This window comes from Myotis lucifugus, unplaced genomic scaffold (assembly GCF_000147115.1).
Source record: "Myotis lucifugus unplaced genomic scaffold, Myoluc2.0 scaffold_132, whole genome shotgun sequence".
In the NCBI taxonomy this organism is placed as follows: domain Eukaryota; kingdom Metazoa; phylum Chordata; class Mammalia; order Chiroptera; family Vespertilionidae; genus Myotis; species Myotis lucifugus.
In genome coordinates, this window is record NW_005871180.1 from 1,276,938 (window position 1) to 1,293,591 (window position 16,654).

Consider the following 16,654-nt stretch of genomic DNA (forward strand, 5'->3'; position numbering starts at 1 on the left):
AAAGTCATGTTGTTCATTCTCAAGCCTTTTAGACTCTTTTTGGAGAGACAAATCTTCAGTAAAAGCTGGCCATATACTCCAGGCTTGTAACACTTGCAGGTATCCAGTGTCATGACCAGTGAGGATAAAATGGCCTCTAGCAGAGCCTACAGCAATGGCGTGGCTGCAGGCTGCAACCCTGATCAGGAGATCATGAGGACCTGCAAACCCGCAAGGTTTTTTAAAGGAGGACTTCTGTAAGTATTTGGGGATTGAAGCTTGAGAACTATTTTATTTAGGTATTAAAGCGTAGCCCCAAAATGCCAGGAGGCTTGGGGTCTCTGGGTTACAAATGTGGCTTAGTGACCACCTCTTTTTTAATCTGAAAAATGAGGGAATTGGATTATATCTCTTAGATCTCATCCAGATATAAAATCCTAGGATTCTAGGAAGTACAAAAACATGTGGCAGAGATAATAAATGTTGTGATGAGGAAGGGGAAATCATTATGAATTGGGGTAAATGGAGAAAGATCCATGGAGGTGGTAGAATTTAGATATAATTTGAAGAATGAATAAAATGGAGTAGGATGAGATAAGGAGGAAGGATATTTAAAAGGGGAAAACAATACTAGGAAGGTTTAAAATAGGAATGAATGTTGTATTTGTAGTGATAAAACAGGAGCTTGACTAAATAGAAAATATATAATAGAAAGCAGAAATAACACTGAATAATAAAGAAAGATGATGTATCAGCAAATGATCTAGACCCTCCCTTCAACCAACTTTATATTGAGAATAAGCAACAATGTTCAGAAGGAAAAGGATTATAACACTAGAAATTTATACCTGGCTAAGTGATCATTCATACATGAAAAAGACATGTTCAGGCATTCACAGACTCAACAAGTATATCAAAAATTCCAGCCAGAATTAGGGAGGACAAAATATAAAAATAATAGTGTTGAATTGAGACAATAAAATAAGTAGTTAAACTCAATGATAAAGATGTTGTGAATCACAATGTAATTTTAAAGAAAGGATTCCTGAAGTAATAATGAGACATTATAAGAAAGGGGAAAAAAGCTAGATTCTAGGTTTTTTTCAACAAAACTCGGGTAAAGGGAACAGGACTGTTGTCTGTTATTGCTCACTCTTTACATTGATAAAAATACAGGTTTAGATATGTGTCAGGTTTAGATATGTGTATCTTGAAAAATATATAGTTTTATTGATTTCAGAGAGAAAAGGACAGGGAGAGAGAGGAACATCAATGATGAGAGAGAATCATTGATAGGCTGCCTCCTGCACATTCCCTAATGAGAATCAAGCCAGCAACCTGGGCATGTGCCATGACTGGGAATAAAATTGTGACCTTCTGATTCATAGGTCAAGGCTCAACCACTGAGCCACACCGGCCAGGCTAGATATCTGTATTTAAATGCTACAGCTGAGTAGTAGGAGTTCCCCAAAAAGAAAGGTTAACAAAGGAAAGTTGCTCAATTCAGAAAAAGAAGATACAAAAAAATACAGCATAAAAAAAACATAGCAAAGAAATACCAAAAATGTAATGTAAAATGATAGAAATAAAATAAATCAATGATCTAAATCAGTGATTCCCAAAGTGGGCGCTACCGCCCCCTGGCAGCGATCCAGGGGGGCAGTGATGGCCACAGGTGCATTTGGGGGCGATGAGTAACTGCTATTAAATTTAAAAAAAAATTAATTTCCAGGGGCTGAGTAATATTTTTTCTGGAAAGGGGGCGGTAGGCCAAATAAGTTTGGGAACCACTGATCTAAATAATCATCTCTATGGCAAATAAACCTTATTAAGATAGTAAGATTGGATTAAAAAGCAAACTGTACTCTGTTTTTTGTGTACTGACAGATATTTCTTTCACTTAATCTTTCAGAATACAATACCTCTCTGACTAAGTTACAAAACATTTCTATCACCCCTGAATATTTCCTCAAGCTCCTTCCCCAAAACCCTCCCAGAAAGATAACCATTGTTCCTACTTTCAAAGTCATAACTTAGTTTTTCCTGTTCTTGAACTTTATATAAATGGCATTCTTTCACATCTACCTTCTTTAGCTCAGCACAATTTCCCTCAGATTCATTCACATTTCATATAATTGAGTCATATTTTTATGGCTATTTGGTATTCCATTGTATGGATATACCAGTTTGGCTTCTTTTATTTCAGATTGAGGCTATCATAAATAAAGCTGCAATGAATATTCTTGTTCATGTATTTTTGTGCATATGTGCCTTCATTTCCCCAGGTATATTCTGAGGAATAAAATTGATGAGTCACAAGGTAGATATATATTTACCTTTTACAGGTACTATTGAACAGATTTCTAAAGTGGTTTTATCAGTTTACATTCCCAACATTTATTAATAAGAGTTCCATATCCTTACCAACACTTGGTATTATCAGTCTTTTTAATTTGCCTTTCCACACACACCTCTTCTGATATTTTTAAATCCATCTGCTTTTTATTTAATTAAAAAAATTATTAATGCTGACATTATTGCAGGAGTCCCCCTCCCCACCTTGGCCCTCCTCTCCCCTCCCCCTTTCCCCGTCCTTGGCCTTTACCAAATTATTGTCCGTGTCTATGGGGTATACACATATGTTCTTTAGCTATTTCCTTCACCATCTTTATCCAGCCACCCACCACCCCTCTCCCCTTGGGCACCAGCCAGTCTGTTCCATGTATTCATGCTTCTGGTTCCATTTTGTTCATGAGTTTATTTTGTTCATTAGATTCCACATATTAGTGAAGTAATATGATATTTGTCTTTCTCTGATTGGCTGACTGGCTTATTTCGCTTAGCATAATACTCTCCAGGTCCCTCTATGCTGTCTCAAACAGTAAGGCTTCCTTCTTTTTTACTGCTGCATAGTATTGCATGGTGTAAATGTACCACAGCTTTTTTATCCACTCATCTACTGATGGGCACTTGGGCTGTTTCCAGATCTTAGCTATTGTAAATAACACTGCTATGAACATAGAGGTGTGTATATTCTTTCTGATTGGTGTTTCAGGATCTTAGGATATATTCCTAGAAGTGGGATTGATGGGTCAAAAGGCAGTTGCATTTTTAATTTTTTGAGGAAACTCCATACTTTTTCCACAGTGGCTGTACCAGTCTGCATTCCCACCAGCAGTGTACTTGGGTTCTCTTTTCTACACATTCTCACCAGCACTTGTTGTTTGTTCATTTATTGATCATAGCCATTCTGGCAGGTGTGAGATGATATCTCATTGTAGTTTTCATTTGCATCTCTCTGTTAGTGAGTTTAAGCATTTTTTTCATGTCTTTTGGCCTTCTGTATGTCCTCTTCGGAGAAGCATCTATTCAGGTCCTTTGCCCATTTTTTAATTGGATTGTTTGTTTTCCTGGTGTTGAGATGTGTACATTCTTTATATATTTTCGAAATTAACACCTTATTGGATGTATCGTTGGCAAATATGTCCTCCCATACAGTGGGTTCTCTTCATTTGTTGATGGTTTCTTTTGTTGTGCAGAAGCTTTAGAGCTTGAGTTGCTATAGTGGAGGAAATGCCCTACTGCTACCCACCACTACTACATCCTATCCAGAAGCAGAAATGTTCTCATTATTTTTGAAAATTCTCTTCTATGTCCTCTACTTAATTCTGACTCAATAGCATTCGTCTATCATTCAACTTTGTTTTCTGCTATTATGATATCCCACCAATTTCTCTTTACCTACTCACTTTGCTTTCTTAGTACCCACCATATTCAGACTTTAAGGATTTCTTGGTAGAGATACAGCTTCATTATTCGGCTACTCCTACTACAACTATCCTTCAGTTTCATTGGGATACCCCCCCCATTTCTCCCTCTACTTTCACTTCATCCAGTTTCTCATTTCTTCAATTCTTATGCTGCTTAGATTTTATGATCTATTATTTTAATAACACTCCTAATCAAACCTCAAATCTCCTTGTCCCTCTATCTTTTCATCAAATTAATTTTCAAAAACTCAAACCATGAATGAACACTAGTTTTTGCTTTCTTTGCATTTGCATCCAGTCATCCCTTTCACTGTCAAAAATCTTATGAACTATTTACTTTTATTCATTTTCTCACTCTTACCTCCAGGTAAACAGTTCCTATCTGACTTTCACCCTCACTGACTCACCAAATGGTTCTCACTAAGGCCATCATCTGTGAGATGATGTCACCTACCACTTTTTGATAGTTTTATTTCATTTCCAAAAAATTAAAGTAATAAAATAATACTTGAAACTATAGAAGTTTATGGCTCATTTAATTGTAAGGTCTCCATCTTTCTGGATACATTTTCTATTGTTTTTTATTCATAGTCATTTGGGTGTGAAAAACCCTGGGGCTTTCTTTTCTTTCCCACAGCTATATTCCTCTGAATTTCTATATAATAGCACTTAGCACACTGCACTGTTTCTTTGTTTTACATGTATACTTTAGTATATTTTACCATAATTTACTCAGTTGCTTAGTCCAAGAACCTTGAAATATCTCAGCTCCTCTCTTTCTCACACCTCACCTACAATCCATCAGCAAATTCTGTCAAATCTACCATCAGCATATGTCCTCATTCTGGTCACTTCTCACCTTCTCCACAGTTACAGCCTAATCCTGAGGGTACTAATGAACACTACCCTCAACGATGTCATTAATAACAACAGCATTTATTAAGCTCTTAACTAGTGCCAGGCACTGTTCTAAACATCTTACATTGATCTAACCTTGCCTCTATGAGTAGACAGTAGCTGCCCTAGTAATAGCCTCCAAATTGGTCTTCCTGTTTTCCCTCTTCTTTCACATTGTAGCTAGAATGGTCTTACTTTTTTGTTTTAAATGTAACTTAGTTATTGCTACTCCTCTACTTGTAACCTCCTAATGAATCCCCTATTTTGCACAGTAGAGGGAAAAAAATCCAACCTCCTTAACATAGTCTAAAAGGCCCTGTCACTACCACCCCACCACCTTTGTGACCCACCTCCTAATACTTTGCTTAGCAATCTCCAAGCACACCAACTTTTTTAGCATTCCTCAAACATACTAAGTCAAGCCTTAGTTATTGTTGATCAGCTGGAGTACTCTCACCCACATATTTGCATAGCAGATTCCTTCATTCCATTTAAGTCTTTCTCAAATATGACCCCACTGGGAAGGCTTTCCCTAATGTAGATCCTATTTAAAGTGGTGCAGATACTATCACTCTCCACCCTGTATCCTACTTTTTCTTTATGGAGCTTATCACTACCTGCATTATATTATTATTTGTTAACTGAATATTTCCACCACTAGAATGGATGCTGTCTTGAGGCCTTAACTTTGTTTTGTTCTCAGATATATGCCCAGGGTGTAGAACAATATTTGTCCAATAAATGAATTAATTTCTTCGGGCAAAGGACTATGTTATTTCTCTATCTCCATTACCTAGAATAAGTCTGGGGTATGGAAACTCAATACATGTCTGTAAGGTGCCTCTGGAAACTTCTTTTTTATGATTCTGGCCTAAAGTACCTTAACTGTGTATTGTTTGTTGATGTAAGGAGAGAAGTTTCTAAATCAGAGATTCATGGAACCATCCATGGGCTGCTCTAGGGATACATTTGCCCACTGAAACTGCATGCAAACATTTTGGTGTGCATTCTTGTGGGGATAGAGTCCACCATTACCATCCTACCCACAGAAGGCCCCCCCTTTACACCCCCGCCAAACCCTGGAGAATCACAGCCTTGGATCAGCTTTACCACTTAAGACAGTTTCCCTAGCATTCTGGCAGGTTACCTTCTCCATCAACCCCTCATTCAGAACAAATTTCCCTTCCATTTTAAAACTCTCACTTCAGAGAGTCCTCTGACATTTAATATTTTTAAAGCTGATTTTATAAGGCTGTGCATAAATATACTATGTTGGAACATGGATATGTCATATCTTCGCAGAATACCTACAATGCTTAAAAGACTAGAGTACATGAAAATACATTTAAACAACAACTATGGTAAGTATCTTTCATCCTTCTTCAAGTGTTTAGAAAACACTTCAGTATTTTGCCACATCTTCTGGTCATCATTAAGGAAAAGGTGATAGGGCGTCTTGAGAAGCTTAAAAGGAGACTGTGGCTGTGAGAGACACAGACTACAGAGCTGTCAGAGGAGGAGAAATGTCGATGTTTGGCAGACAGTGGAGAAACTTGGCATGACATTTGTTTCTCCTACAGAGCCTACAGCATTATAGTAATTTTTTATTAAAAACGGTGCTGAGAATAAAATGATAGCTCTGACAGAATGCCACACAACTAAATAAATAATACTGTGCTGTAATTACACATCCCATCTGCTTTCCTGTGAGAAACTCACAATCAGTCACCGACAAGCTGGCTGTGAAATTATAATTTCACGCTCTGCACAAAATAAATGATGAACCCAATTATTTACAAAAAGAATGAAAGAAAGGGGAACCATTTTGGCTAAGCTTTGAATTTTAAGCTCAGTCCATGAGAGAAGCCATCGATTTATAGGGATACTTTTATATGTCTGTTAAGAAAATAAGACTATCTAGGGTAGTGTTGTCCAACAGAACTCGGACGATGGCATTGCTGATCTGTGTCTCTAATACGGTAGTCACAGCCTCATGTGACACTTGAGCACTTGAAGTGTAACTAATGCGACTGAGGAACTGAATTTTTAATTATTGTTCATTTTAATTAGCATAATTTTATTACTATAAGTTTAAATGTAAATAATTACATGTGGCTAGTGATTACTGGATAGCACAAGTCTAAAAGAATACAAAATTACAAAGTTGAACTCAGTGAAAAGTAGATAAATCATGACAAGCGAATGATTTTTATGGTGCTGGTTAAGTGCAAATAAAAGACCTTTTTTTTTTGAAGGTGTTAACCACATCAGTGGTCTCGGATCACATGGAATCAATTACACAGGAAAAGAGAAACAGATACAGAAGGAAGTATGAACTTTCAGTAAGACTACATAGATTTTAAATTGCTAAAAATCATAAAGGTTAAAATGAAAATAGCTAATTTGTTTGGCTTCTAGTTTGCTTTACAACATGATTTAAGGTAACAAACATTTAGAGCAAGGGGAGCAAGCTGATAATTATCATATATGTGCATATTTGTGAATTTATACTATATTTCTTATTCATGATGGTTTGTTTATCTGTGATGAGGGAGAAAAATAGGAAAATAAGTCCCTATGATGCTTCATTTCTAGGAAAAAAGTCTGGGCAGTTTTGGCAGTCTCTGACAGAGTGTTAAAGGTTGAGTTCTAAGGTTGATGAAGAAGGTTGAGGAAAAACAAGCCCCAGGAGACATCGCAGTCTTCCAAAAAACTGAGTTTGGTTGCCCAGTTGAGGGAGCAGGTTCTACTATTGTATGTTGCTTCGATTCAATACTCACCAAGCATACTAAAACCATTTCTCCTAAGAACAGGAACAAGACAGGGATGCCCACTCTCACCACTCCTGTTCAACATAATACTGGAAGTATTAGCCATTGCGATTAGACAAGAAGAAGAAATAAAGAAAAGAAGAAGTAAACCTGTCCTTATTCGCAGATGACATGATATTGTACATAAAAAACCCTAAAGACTCCATCAAAAAACTATTAGACTTAATAAATGAATTCGGCCAAGACCGGTTTGGCTCAGTGGATAGAGCGTCGGCCTGTGGACTGAAAGGTTCCAGGTTCGATTCCGGTCAAGGGCATGTACCTTGGTTGCGGGCAAATCCCCAGTGGGAGGTGTGCAGGAGGCAGCTGGTCGATGTTTCTCTCTCATCGATGTTTCTGACTCTCTGTCTCTCTCCTTTCCTCTCTGTAAAAAATCAATAAAAATATTTTTAAAAAAAATAAATGAATTCGGCAATGTAGCAGGATACAAAATTAATGCCAAAAAATCTATGGCATTTCTATACACCAATAGTGAACTTACAGAAAGAGAGACTAAAAAAGCACTCCCATTTACCATCACACCAAAAAAATTAAGATACCTAGGAATAAACCTAACTAAAGAGGTAAAAGACCTCTACTCAGAAAACTACAGGACGTTGAAAAAAGAGATAGAGGAAGACATAAACAGATGGAAGAACATACCATGTTCATGGATTGGTAGAATCAACATCATTAAAATGTCCATACTACCCAAAGCAATCTATAAATTCAATGCACTTCCCATTAAAATACCATGGCATATTTCACAGACCTAGAACGAACTCTCCAAAAGTTCATCTTGAATAAAAAAAAGACCCCGAATAGCTGCAGCGATCCTGAGAAAGAAGAACAAAGTAGGTGGGATCTCAATACCAGATATCAAGCTGTATTACAAAGCCACTGTTCTCAAAACGGCCTGGTACTGGCACAAGAACAGACATATAGACCAATGGAATAGAATAGAGAGCCCAGAAATTGGCCCGAACCAATATGCTCAATTAATATTTGACAAAGGAGGCAAGAACATACAATGGAGTCAAGACAGTCTCTTCAATAAATGGTGTTGGGAAAATTGAACAGATACATGCAAAAAAGTGAAACTAGACCACCAACTTACACCATACACAAAAATAAACTCAAAATGGATAAAGGACTTAAATGTACGACGGGAAACCATAAAAATTCTAGAAGAATCCAAAGACAACAAAATCTCAGACATATGCTGAAGCAATTTCTTCACTGATACAGCTCCTAGGGCACTTGAAACTAAAGAGAAAATGAACAAATGGGACTACATCAAAATAAAAAGCTTCTACACAGCAAAAGAAACCATCAACAAAACAACAAGAAAACCCACTGCGTGGGAAAACATATTTGCCAACGTCATATCTGATAAGGGCCTAATCTCCAAAATTTATAGGGAACTCATACAACTTAACAAAAAGAAGATAAACAATCCAATCAAAAAATGGGCAAAGGATCTAAATAGACACCTTTCAAAAGAGGACATTCAGAAAGCCAAGAGACATATGAAAACATGCTCAAAGTCACTAATCATCCAAGAGTTGCAAATCAAAACAACAATAAGGTACCATCTCACACCTGTCAGAATAGCTATCATCAACAAATAAACAAATGACAAGTGCTGGAGAGGATGCAGAGAAAAGGGAACACTCATGCACTGCTGGTGGGAATGCAGACTGGTGCAGCCACTATGGAAGACAGTATGGAGTTTCCTCAAAAAGTTAAAAATGGAACTCCCATTTGACCCAGTGATCCCACTTCTAGGAATATATCCCAAGAAACCAGAAACACCAATCAGAAAGGATATATGCACCCATATGTTCACAGCAGCACAATTCACCATAGCTAAGATTTGGAAACAGCCTAAGTGCCCATCAGTAGATGAGTGGATTAGAAAACCGTGGTACATCTACACAATGGAATACTATGCTGCTGTGAAAAAGAAGGAATTCTTACCATTTGCAACAGCATGGATGGAACTGGAGAGCATTATGCTAAGTGAAATAAGCCAGTCAATGAAAGAAAAATACCACATGATCTCACTCATTTATGGATAATAAAGACCATTATAAACTGATGAACAAAAATAGATACAAAGGCAGAGCAGCATCGAACAGACTGTCAAACAACAGCGGGAAGCCCGGGGAGGGTTGGGGTGGGTGGGTAAGAGATCAACTGAAAGACTTGTATGCATGCATATAAGCATAACCAATGGACACATGACACTGGGGGGAGGCCGGAGGAATTTCAAGGGGGGAAAAAAAGGAGACATATATAATACTTTTTGTAATACTTTAAGCAATAAAACAAAATTTAAAAAAAATTTTACACTAGAAAAAAAAATACTCACCAAGCTTAGCTTCCCCATAAACAATTAACTATGGAGAGAAGGTGCTGACCCATTAACATAAATGTTCAGTTGATACTTAATCATTGATACTCTAGAACCAGGTCATGTTCTCTTTTGAGTTTAGATACTGTGATTTGTCCATTGGAGCTCATTTGCCTCTGAAATATTAAGAGAATAAAATTTCCATGCTCATAAACTCAAAGACCTGGCCATGAATCATGATGGCCATGCACCAGGCCTCCTGGAACTTTAGAGGCCAGCTGGTCTTCCACAGCTGATCACCTGCCTCCTTTGACAGTTCAGACTTCTACAGTGCTATAGAATAATGAACAGTACCCTCAACTATGTTATTAATAACAACAGCATTTATTAAGCTCTTAATTAGTGACAGGCACTGTTCTAAACATCTTACATTGATCTAACCTTGTCTCTATGAGTAGATATTAAGTGGATGTCCTGTGAAGTGGATATCACTATATCCTCACCGAGGCATACAGAGGTTGGGAAATTTGCCCCAGATCATGGATGGTGGGTGATGGAGTGATGGTTCAGGTATTTTAACTCCAGAACCTTACTCTTAGCTGCTGAATATCTTGCCTTATAATAAATATTTCCCACTAAGGTAATTTCTATTGGTAGTTATTTTATGCAATCATTCCACAGTAAGTTTGCCTTTTATTATAGCATCACTAACAGCCTTTCAACCAAACATGGAAATAATTTGGGGGAGCAGAATATACTAGTAGTTGTATTGTTTGTTCAAGCCACATCTTCCAACTTCTAGGCATCTTCTTAGCTAGTGTTCCCTTTTATGAGGAGGAATGGAGGTCAATAAACCATATATGCACATATGAATGTATGTTTTGTCAAGAAGAATATTAAGAAAAGCAAAAGCAGTTTTTTGTTTTAACCATATCACTAAGCACTCCTCGACTCTCTGTCCCTATTACCCATTTTAACTAGTAGTTGAAAGAGTAATGAAAATAAAATGTATTGACATGCACTAGAATGTTCATGCGTACACAATTTATAACACCCCAAATGGGAAACTACTAAAAACGCCTACCAATGCTAGAATAGATAGGTAAATTGAGGTATAGTCATACAATGAGATGTCATATAGCAATAAGAAAAAAATCACAATTATATGCAATAGTATAGATAAATCTCCAAAATGCACTATTAAACAGAAGTCAGACGAAAGAGAATATACTTTACGGTTCCATTTATATATTTCAAATACAGGTCACACTATTCGATGATGTTAGAGTCCTTGGCGGGCATGAGGGATTTCTGGGAGACTGGTCATGTTTTGTTTTGTTTTTTATCTGGGTGCTGGTTACATGGGCGTGTTCATTGTGTAAAAATTAATTAAATTGTATCTTTCTGTGCACTTTTCTGTATGTATATTATACTTCAATAAAAACCTTAACAATTGGGGGAAAAGGAATATCTTTGGAAACAATGGTTTTAAGAAACACATAAAAAGCAAAACTACCATTAGTTGACACAGAAAAGTTTATTTTCTCAGGCAGTTATGTATCCCTCTTTTAAAACTGGTTTCCATTTATAACTTGTACATCAAACCTTGCCTAGCCTTTGAAGAAGAATGCCTTGCAACAAATTCCAAGTTCAGATGCCTTAAATTGTAGTATACTGCTTTAAAGTATTAGAATTTACAAGCCAGAAAAGTAGTTAGATATTTTAATATTAATCTATCAACTTTTTAGCATAAAGTCAGAGAAGGGGAAAGATGGAAGGACTTAGGGCAATCAGTGGTCAGGGACCACTGGTAATTGTGGCACATGCCTCTGGCTGCCCCCAAGGCTGTTGTGAACTTAGAAAGCAGGAGCTAGACTTCTGTTAAAGCTAGGGTTGGCTTGGTTCCTCACGTCTTGACACCCAAGTATTGGGATACAGAGAACAATACTAGAAATACATGACAAAATTACAGAATGAGTCAGACTAATAGTTCCATCAATAGTCCCTTAATTCTCATTTTAATCCAAAGTGTTTGTCATCAAGTACTATGTTCATGAGTTCACTTTCTAGTAATAAAATGTCAGTAATGCTCTTTTTCAGCAAAAGGAGAGGTAATGAAAACCTAGAATGTAATGAAAACTAAGAGAATGTGTTATGTTTTAAAAGTATGTCCAACAGAGAGCAGCCAGATTGATGAAAATACATCAGACCACAATGCAAAGCTTTCTTAAACCTGGGCAGATAGGTGCTTCCATAGCCTCTGTTCCCAACTGTATTGAAGTGTGTGTGTGTGTGTGTGTGTGTGTGTGTGTCAGAGTCTAAAGGATGCCCATGATTTAAATTTTATTAGTATTAACTATGTGCCAGGTAATGAGAACTTTATACATTTTATTTCATTTTCATTCATACAACTGAAATGAGTCAGTCGTTACAATTCCCATTGAAGAGATGAAAAACTGAAATAACTTGTTCAAATTTGGCAACTTCATAAAACACACACACACACACACACACACACACACACACACACACACACCCTGTTTGTAAGAGGCAGAATAGGGACCAAGCTTGCATTTGTAACCTTGACGCTCCAGTGCACTAAATTCCATTTCTTTCAAACTATAAAATCCTGTGAGTTGACTATACATGCTTATTTTTTTTCCATTCATGTTTTATTTGAAGAAAATCATACCAAGTATCTTTCAAAATAAATTTCTAAACTAAAAATTGTCCAGGGTCTTTTTCTATTTTAAACACCATTTTTCAGTAATTCAAAAAATGTGAAGATAGAAGATAAAAACATGCTTTTAAAAACAGAAACAGAGCTTTGTGTGATAAGGAATGTATTACTTAAGCATTTGGAATAGAAATTGATGATGAATCCAGACTTCTCTCTCCACAGAATTGGAAAATACAAGTCTTCTGACGTCCAAAAGGTCATCCTCTGACAACCTTATAAGCATATATAATAGCTGTAGCATAATTCCCAGTTAATTGTGAAAATTCACTTGGATAATTAACATTAATGAGAGACTGGCAAAGGTAAAGTATTTAAAAGAACAAACCAAAACTATTTATTCATTAACTTGGCGTATAAAGATGCCATCCACATACGAAAAGCTAATAATTACTCTCTAATTGTGCTAATTAGGTAATGACAATGTTGTAAATGTTTGTTTATATAATATTAGATTTCTCTGACTAATCTTATCATTAGTCAGAATTTGGACTTCTGCCACCATGTACGCATGTATATACTGGTACATGCCAAACCGTTTGAACAATTTCTTTTTAAAACTGGTTGTTGACGTGCTACTAGTATTCAAATCAGAAACTTACCACATCCTTCGGAGGAGGTTCTGCTTCCTTCTTTATCTTTTTACCCATTCTGGGAAAAGATGCAATAGATGGTTTAAGTGTTGTTTACATATTATAAATGTACAAATTTCTCAGTTATCTATATCTTTATGAGGTCTATTTCCTTTACATTTTACCTAAAAAGTGACAATGAGATACGTGTAGAAATGACTGCAGACGTACAAATATGTTACCTACATCCCTATTAAAACCATGATTTTAAAGGAACTGAATGATAAGATTGTTGGGAATTAGTCCTGGCTTCCAATTTGGAAAGGAAGAGAATATATTAGTGACAATATTCACTTTTTAGTTTACCATGTAGGGCTTGAGAGATAAAGTCCAAGTAACTTTTGAGATCTGCAAGAACGTTTTGCCACAAAAAGAGGGATTTTCGTCTGCTTTCTTGCATGGATCTATCCCAAGCACCTAGAACAGTGTCTGGCACAGAGTAGACATTCAGCATTTATAAAAATAATTAACTCTGTTTTCCTGGGAGTAATGGTTTTGGGAATTATATCCAAGATCTATCAATCCCAGATGAACATTTGTGTCATTTTCCCAAATAACAAAATTGTATCTGGTGTAATCCAAATCTCAATAAAAACTAATTGAGAATCTAAAGAAATGTATTCTTGGAAAAATAAGGATTACTTCTTGCAAAACCCTTTTCTACCTGCCCTCATCTATCCATGCCTGTGTGGAAAAAGTAAAAGGAATCATAGATATAGTTGATATACCACAGAGGATTAACTCCACCTGGGTACAGAAAACTTCAAGATGTTGGTGACTATTAGAATAACTCTAGAAATCTTCCCAATTTTCTCCAATGAGAGTTCGTGAGATTATGTTTAGCATTAGGCAATCTCACTCAGAGGGTATATTCTAGTTTTAAGAAAATTACTACAGTCTCAAAAGAAATCCTGAGAAGTAGAAAATCTTTGGAGAGAGTCTATGATGTCAGTGTTAGTTCAGATAGCTTGTCAAAGGAGAAAAGCAGCTCCTAGCATGAGAGAGACTGGCCAGAATTTATCACATATGTTAAAAACCACATGTTCCTAGAAACTCATAGGGACTTTTGAAAAACATCTACTCCAAGTCCCTAACTTCAGTTCACATAAATTTCAAGACCTTTGATGGCCTGGACAAGCTTACTCTGTATGCACTTCCTCACACGATAGCCGATATATTAAAATGTTAAAATACACCCACATCCCCCATTATATATATAATTTTCATCATAAACTGTTTTAAAATTTTGCAGTTGAAATCACTCAGCAATCAGTTTGTGCACTTGGAAATTCTTGCAAAATTAATTATTTTAAAATGTAATCAAAATTTAATATTAATGCAAAACATTTCATTTAAAATTAATTTTCCCTTGTCTTCATATTTTAGGGCCATTTTCCCCAAATCTCAAACACCTTTCATAGATACTTAAAAAGCACACAGGCCCTAGACTTTGTGCCTAAAATGTTTCATGAAACTATTCTGGATAAATAAAAATCTATGCAATGATTAACCTCTAGAAAAATGAGGTTTCATAGCTCTTTATAATCAATTCTGAAATATAGCAGTCTTATATTTAACAAAATTATGCAAAATTATGAATATTTGAGAAGCAACTAAATTACACCAGCATAAAGTTGCTTTAAGTCATCTGATTTTCACTCAGGAACTTATTTTTCCTATTCAGGTTTTGAGTAACTGCATATTGAAGAGTACAGAGGCTGGGAGAGCCTAAACATACAGAATTACAGATGAAGCTGGTCTAGGCACTATTGTGAAGTAGGAAGTGTTTAGTTTGTGTTTTTGTTATAATATTGTGTGTAATGGTTAATGGGGGACAATGTATAAAGCTGACATAGGCCACAGACAAGGAGCCTCAGAGATGATCCTAAATTAAAAAAAAACTTTGTAAACTTATTTCACTTAACATCAGTATGATACAATTATATTACCTTATATTATTTTATTCTTTGAAGATTTGTTTTCCTTTAAAGCTACAGAGATGTCGAATTACAAAAATAAATCCCTTTGACTTTTTGAAGCAAACTAAACCTGTTTCCCTTAACTATTTTACCACCTGCCCATAGATTTCTTTTATTGTACTGAAACACATAAAATTTACCATTTTAACCATTTTTTAGTATACCACTTATAAAGGTAATACATTTCACTATAGAGAATCTGTAAAACCAAGAAGGCCACATGGAATAAAATAAAAATCACTCATAAATCAGCTCATTGAGGTAACACTATTTTAATATAGTTCTTTTTGTGTGTGTGTTTTCTACAGTGATTTTACCATCCTACTTGGATTTCTATCCCTTATTCTCAACTTCCTTTCCTGGGACCATTTCCCACTAAATTCTTAAATTAATGAGCAGGTTTTGAAATCTCTGCCTCAATTTATTGCTCCAATCATATCCAATGAATCAACATGTGTCATTTAAAATACTACTTAAAAAGCCACTATGTATCTAGCTAGTCTCCTACTATTGAGCATTTGTTTCCAATTTTATGGAACTATGGGCAAGGCAACAATGAACTTTAGACATAAATGAATGAATCCATAGATATAAAATTTTCATCCACAACCTCAACTGTTTCTTTAGAATAAATCCCTAGCTGCAGAAGAACTAGATGAAAAGGTATGGACCTCATACTCAACGCATTGGGTATGAAAACAAGTCGGCTTTAATTTTGCAGCTTTTTGATTTTTTTTATTTTATATATTTTTTTAGTTTATTGATCATTCACATTTCTCCTTCGTGAACTTTCAAGTCTAGGCGACCTTAATTATTTTCCAGTGGGGAGATTTATTTTGAGAAGACTTGAAGGGGAGGAGGAAGGCTAGAGCAAGTCGAGACCTACTCCCTGAGTCAAGTAAGGGAATCTGAAACCCTCAGATCTCTTCTCGGGGTCTCAGTTTTGTTGTCTGTTAAAGGGGAGGTGACCAGGCTGCTTATGAAACCCACTCCTAGCCCAGCCTAACACTGCGGGTGTGGGCAAGGGACCGAGCACCCCTCATAAAGGGTTCCCTTAGTTGTCCCTGATGTCCCCCCCCCACCCCCACCCCCTTCCGCGCGGCAGCTGCTCCAGTCCCCAAGTTTGGCTGGGACTTCTGCCCTGGGCCTCTCCAAACCGCGTGGTAGCCGTGCAGCCGCCCCCTCCCGTTACCTGCCAGGAGATCCCCGCGAGCAGCTGCTCCCCAGACCCAGCGAACCGCACACGCCAAGGCTACTCCTAGTCCAAGGTTGTCCCCGGTTGCTAGGCGACGCCGGGCCGCGCCTGCGCACGGGAACCCACGTCCTGTCCTGGAAGCGCGCTCCGGGGTCCTGCGCGCCCTTCGTCCCGGGAATAGCGGTCGCTACCCGAGGGGCCACGTTCGCTCTCAGTTCCCAGAGTCCCTGGTTTGGGGACAGGATAGACCCTGGAATCCTCCTCGTCGTAGCTGTTGAGTGCCCGTCCAGGTGAAAACT

General features: G+C 37.0%; 1 protein-coding gene across 3 annotated transcripts in view; it reads right to left on the reverse strand.

Moving 5' to 3' along the window:
* ARMC3 (armadillo repeat containing 3) overlaps positions 1-16,385 on the reverse strand; it is an 88,468-nt gene extending 72,083 nt beyond the window's left edge. For 2 of the 3 annotated variants that reach the window (XM_023758579.1, XM_023758578.1), the window contains exon 1: positions 13,152-13,199. Coding sequence is in view for 2 of the 3 variants with exons in the window: in XM_023758578.1 (XP_023614346.1) it covers positions 13,152-13,199 (48 nt within the window). In the remaining variant the exon portion in view is untranslated. Of the gene's footprint in view, positions 1-13,151; positions 13,201-16,352 lie in introns of those variants that run through there. The other variant, XM_023758577.1, reaches the window with a different exon arrangement.
* Between the last annotated feature and the right edge of the window lie 269 nt (positions 16,386-16,654).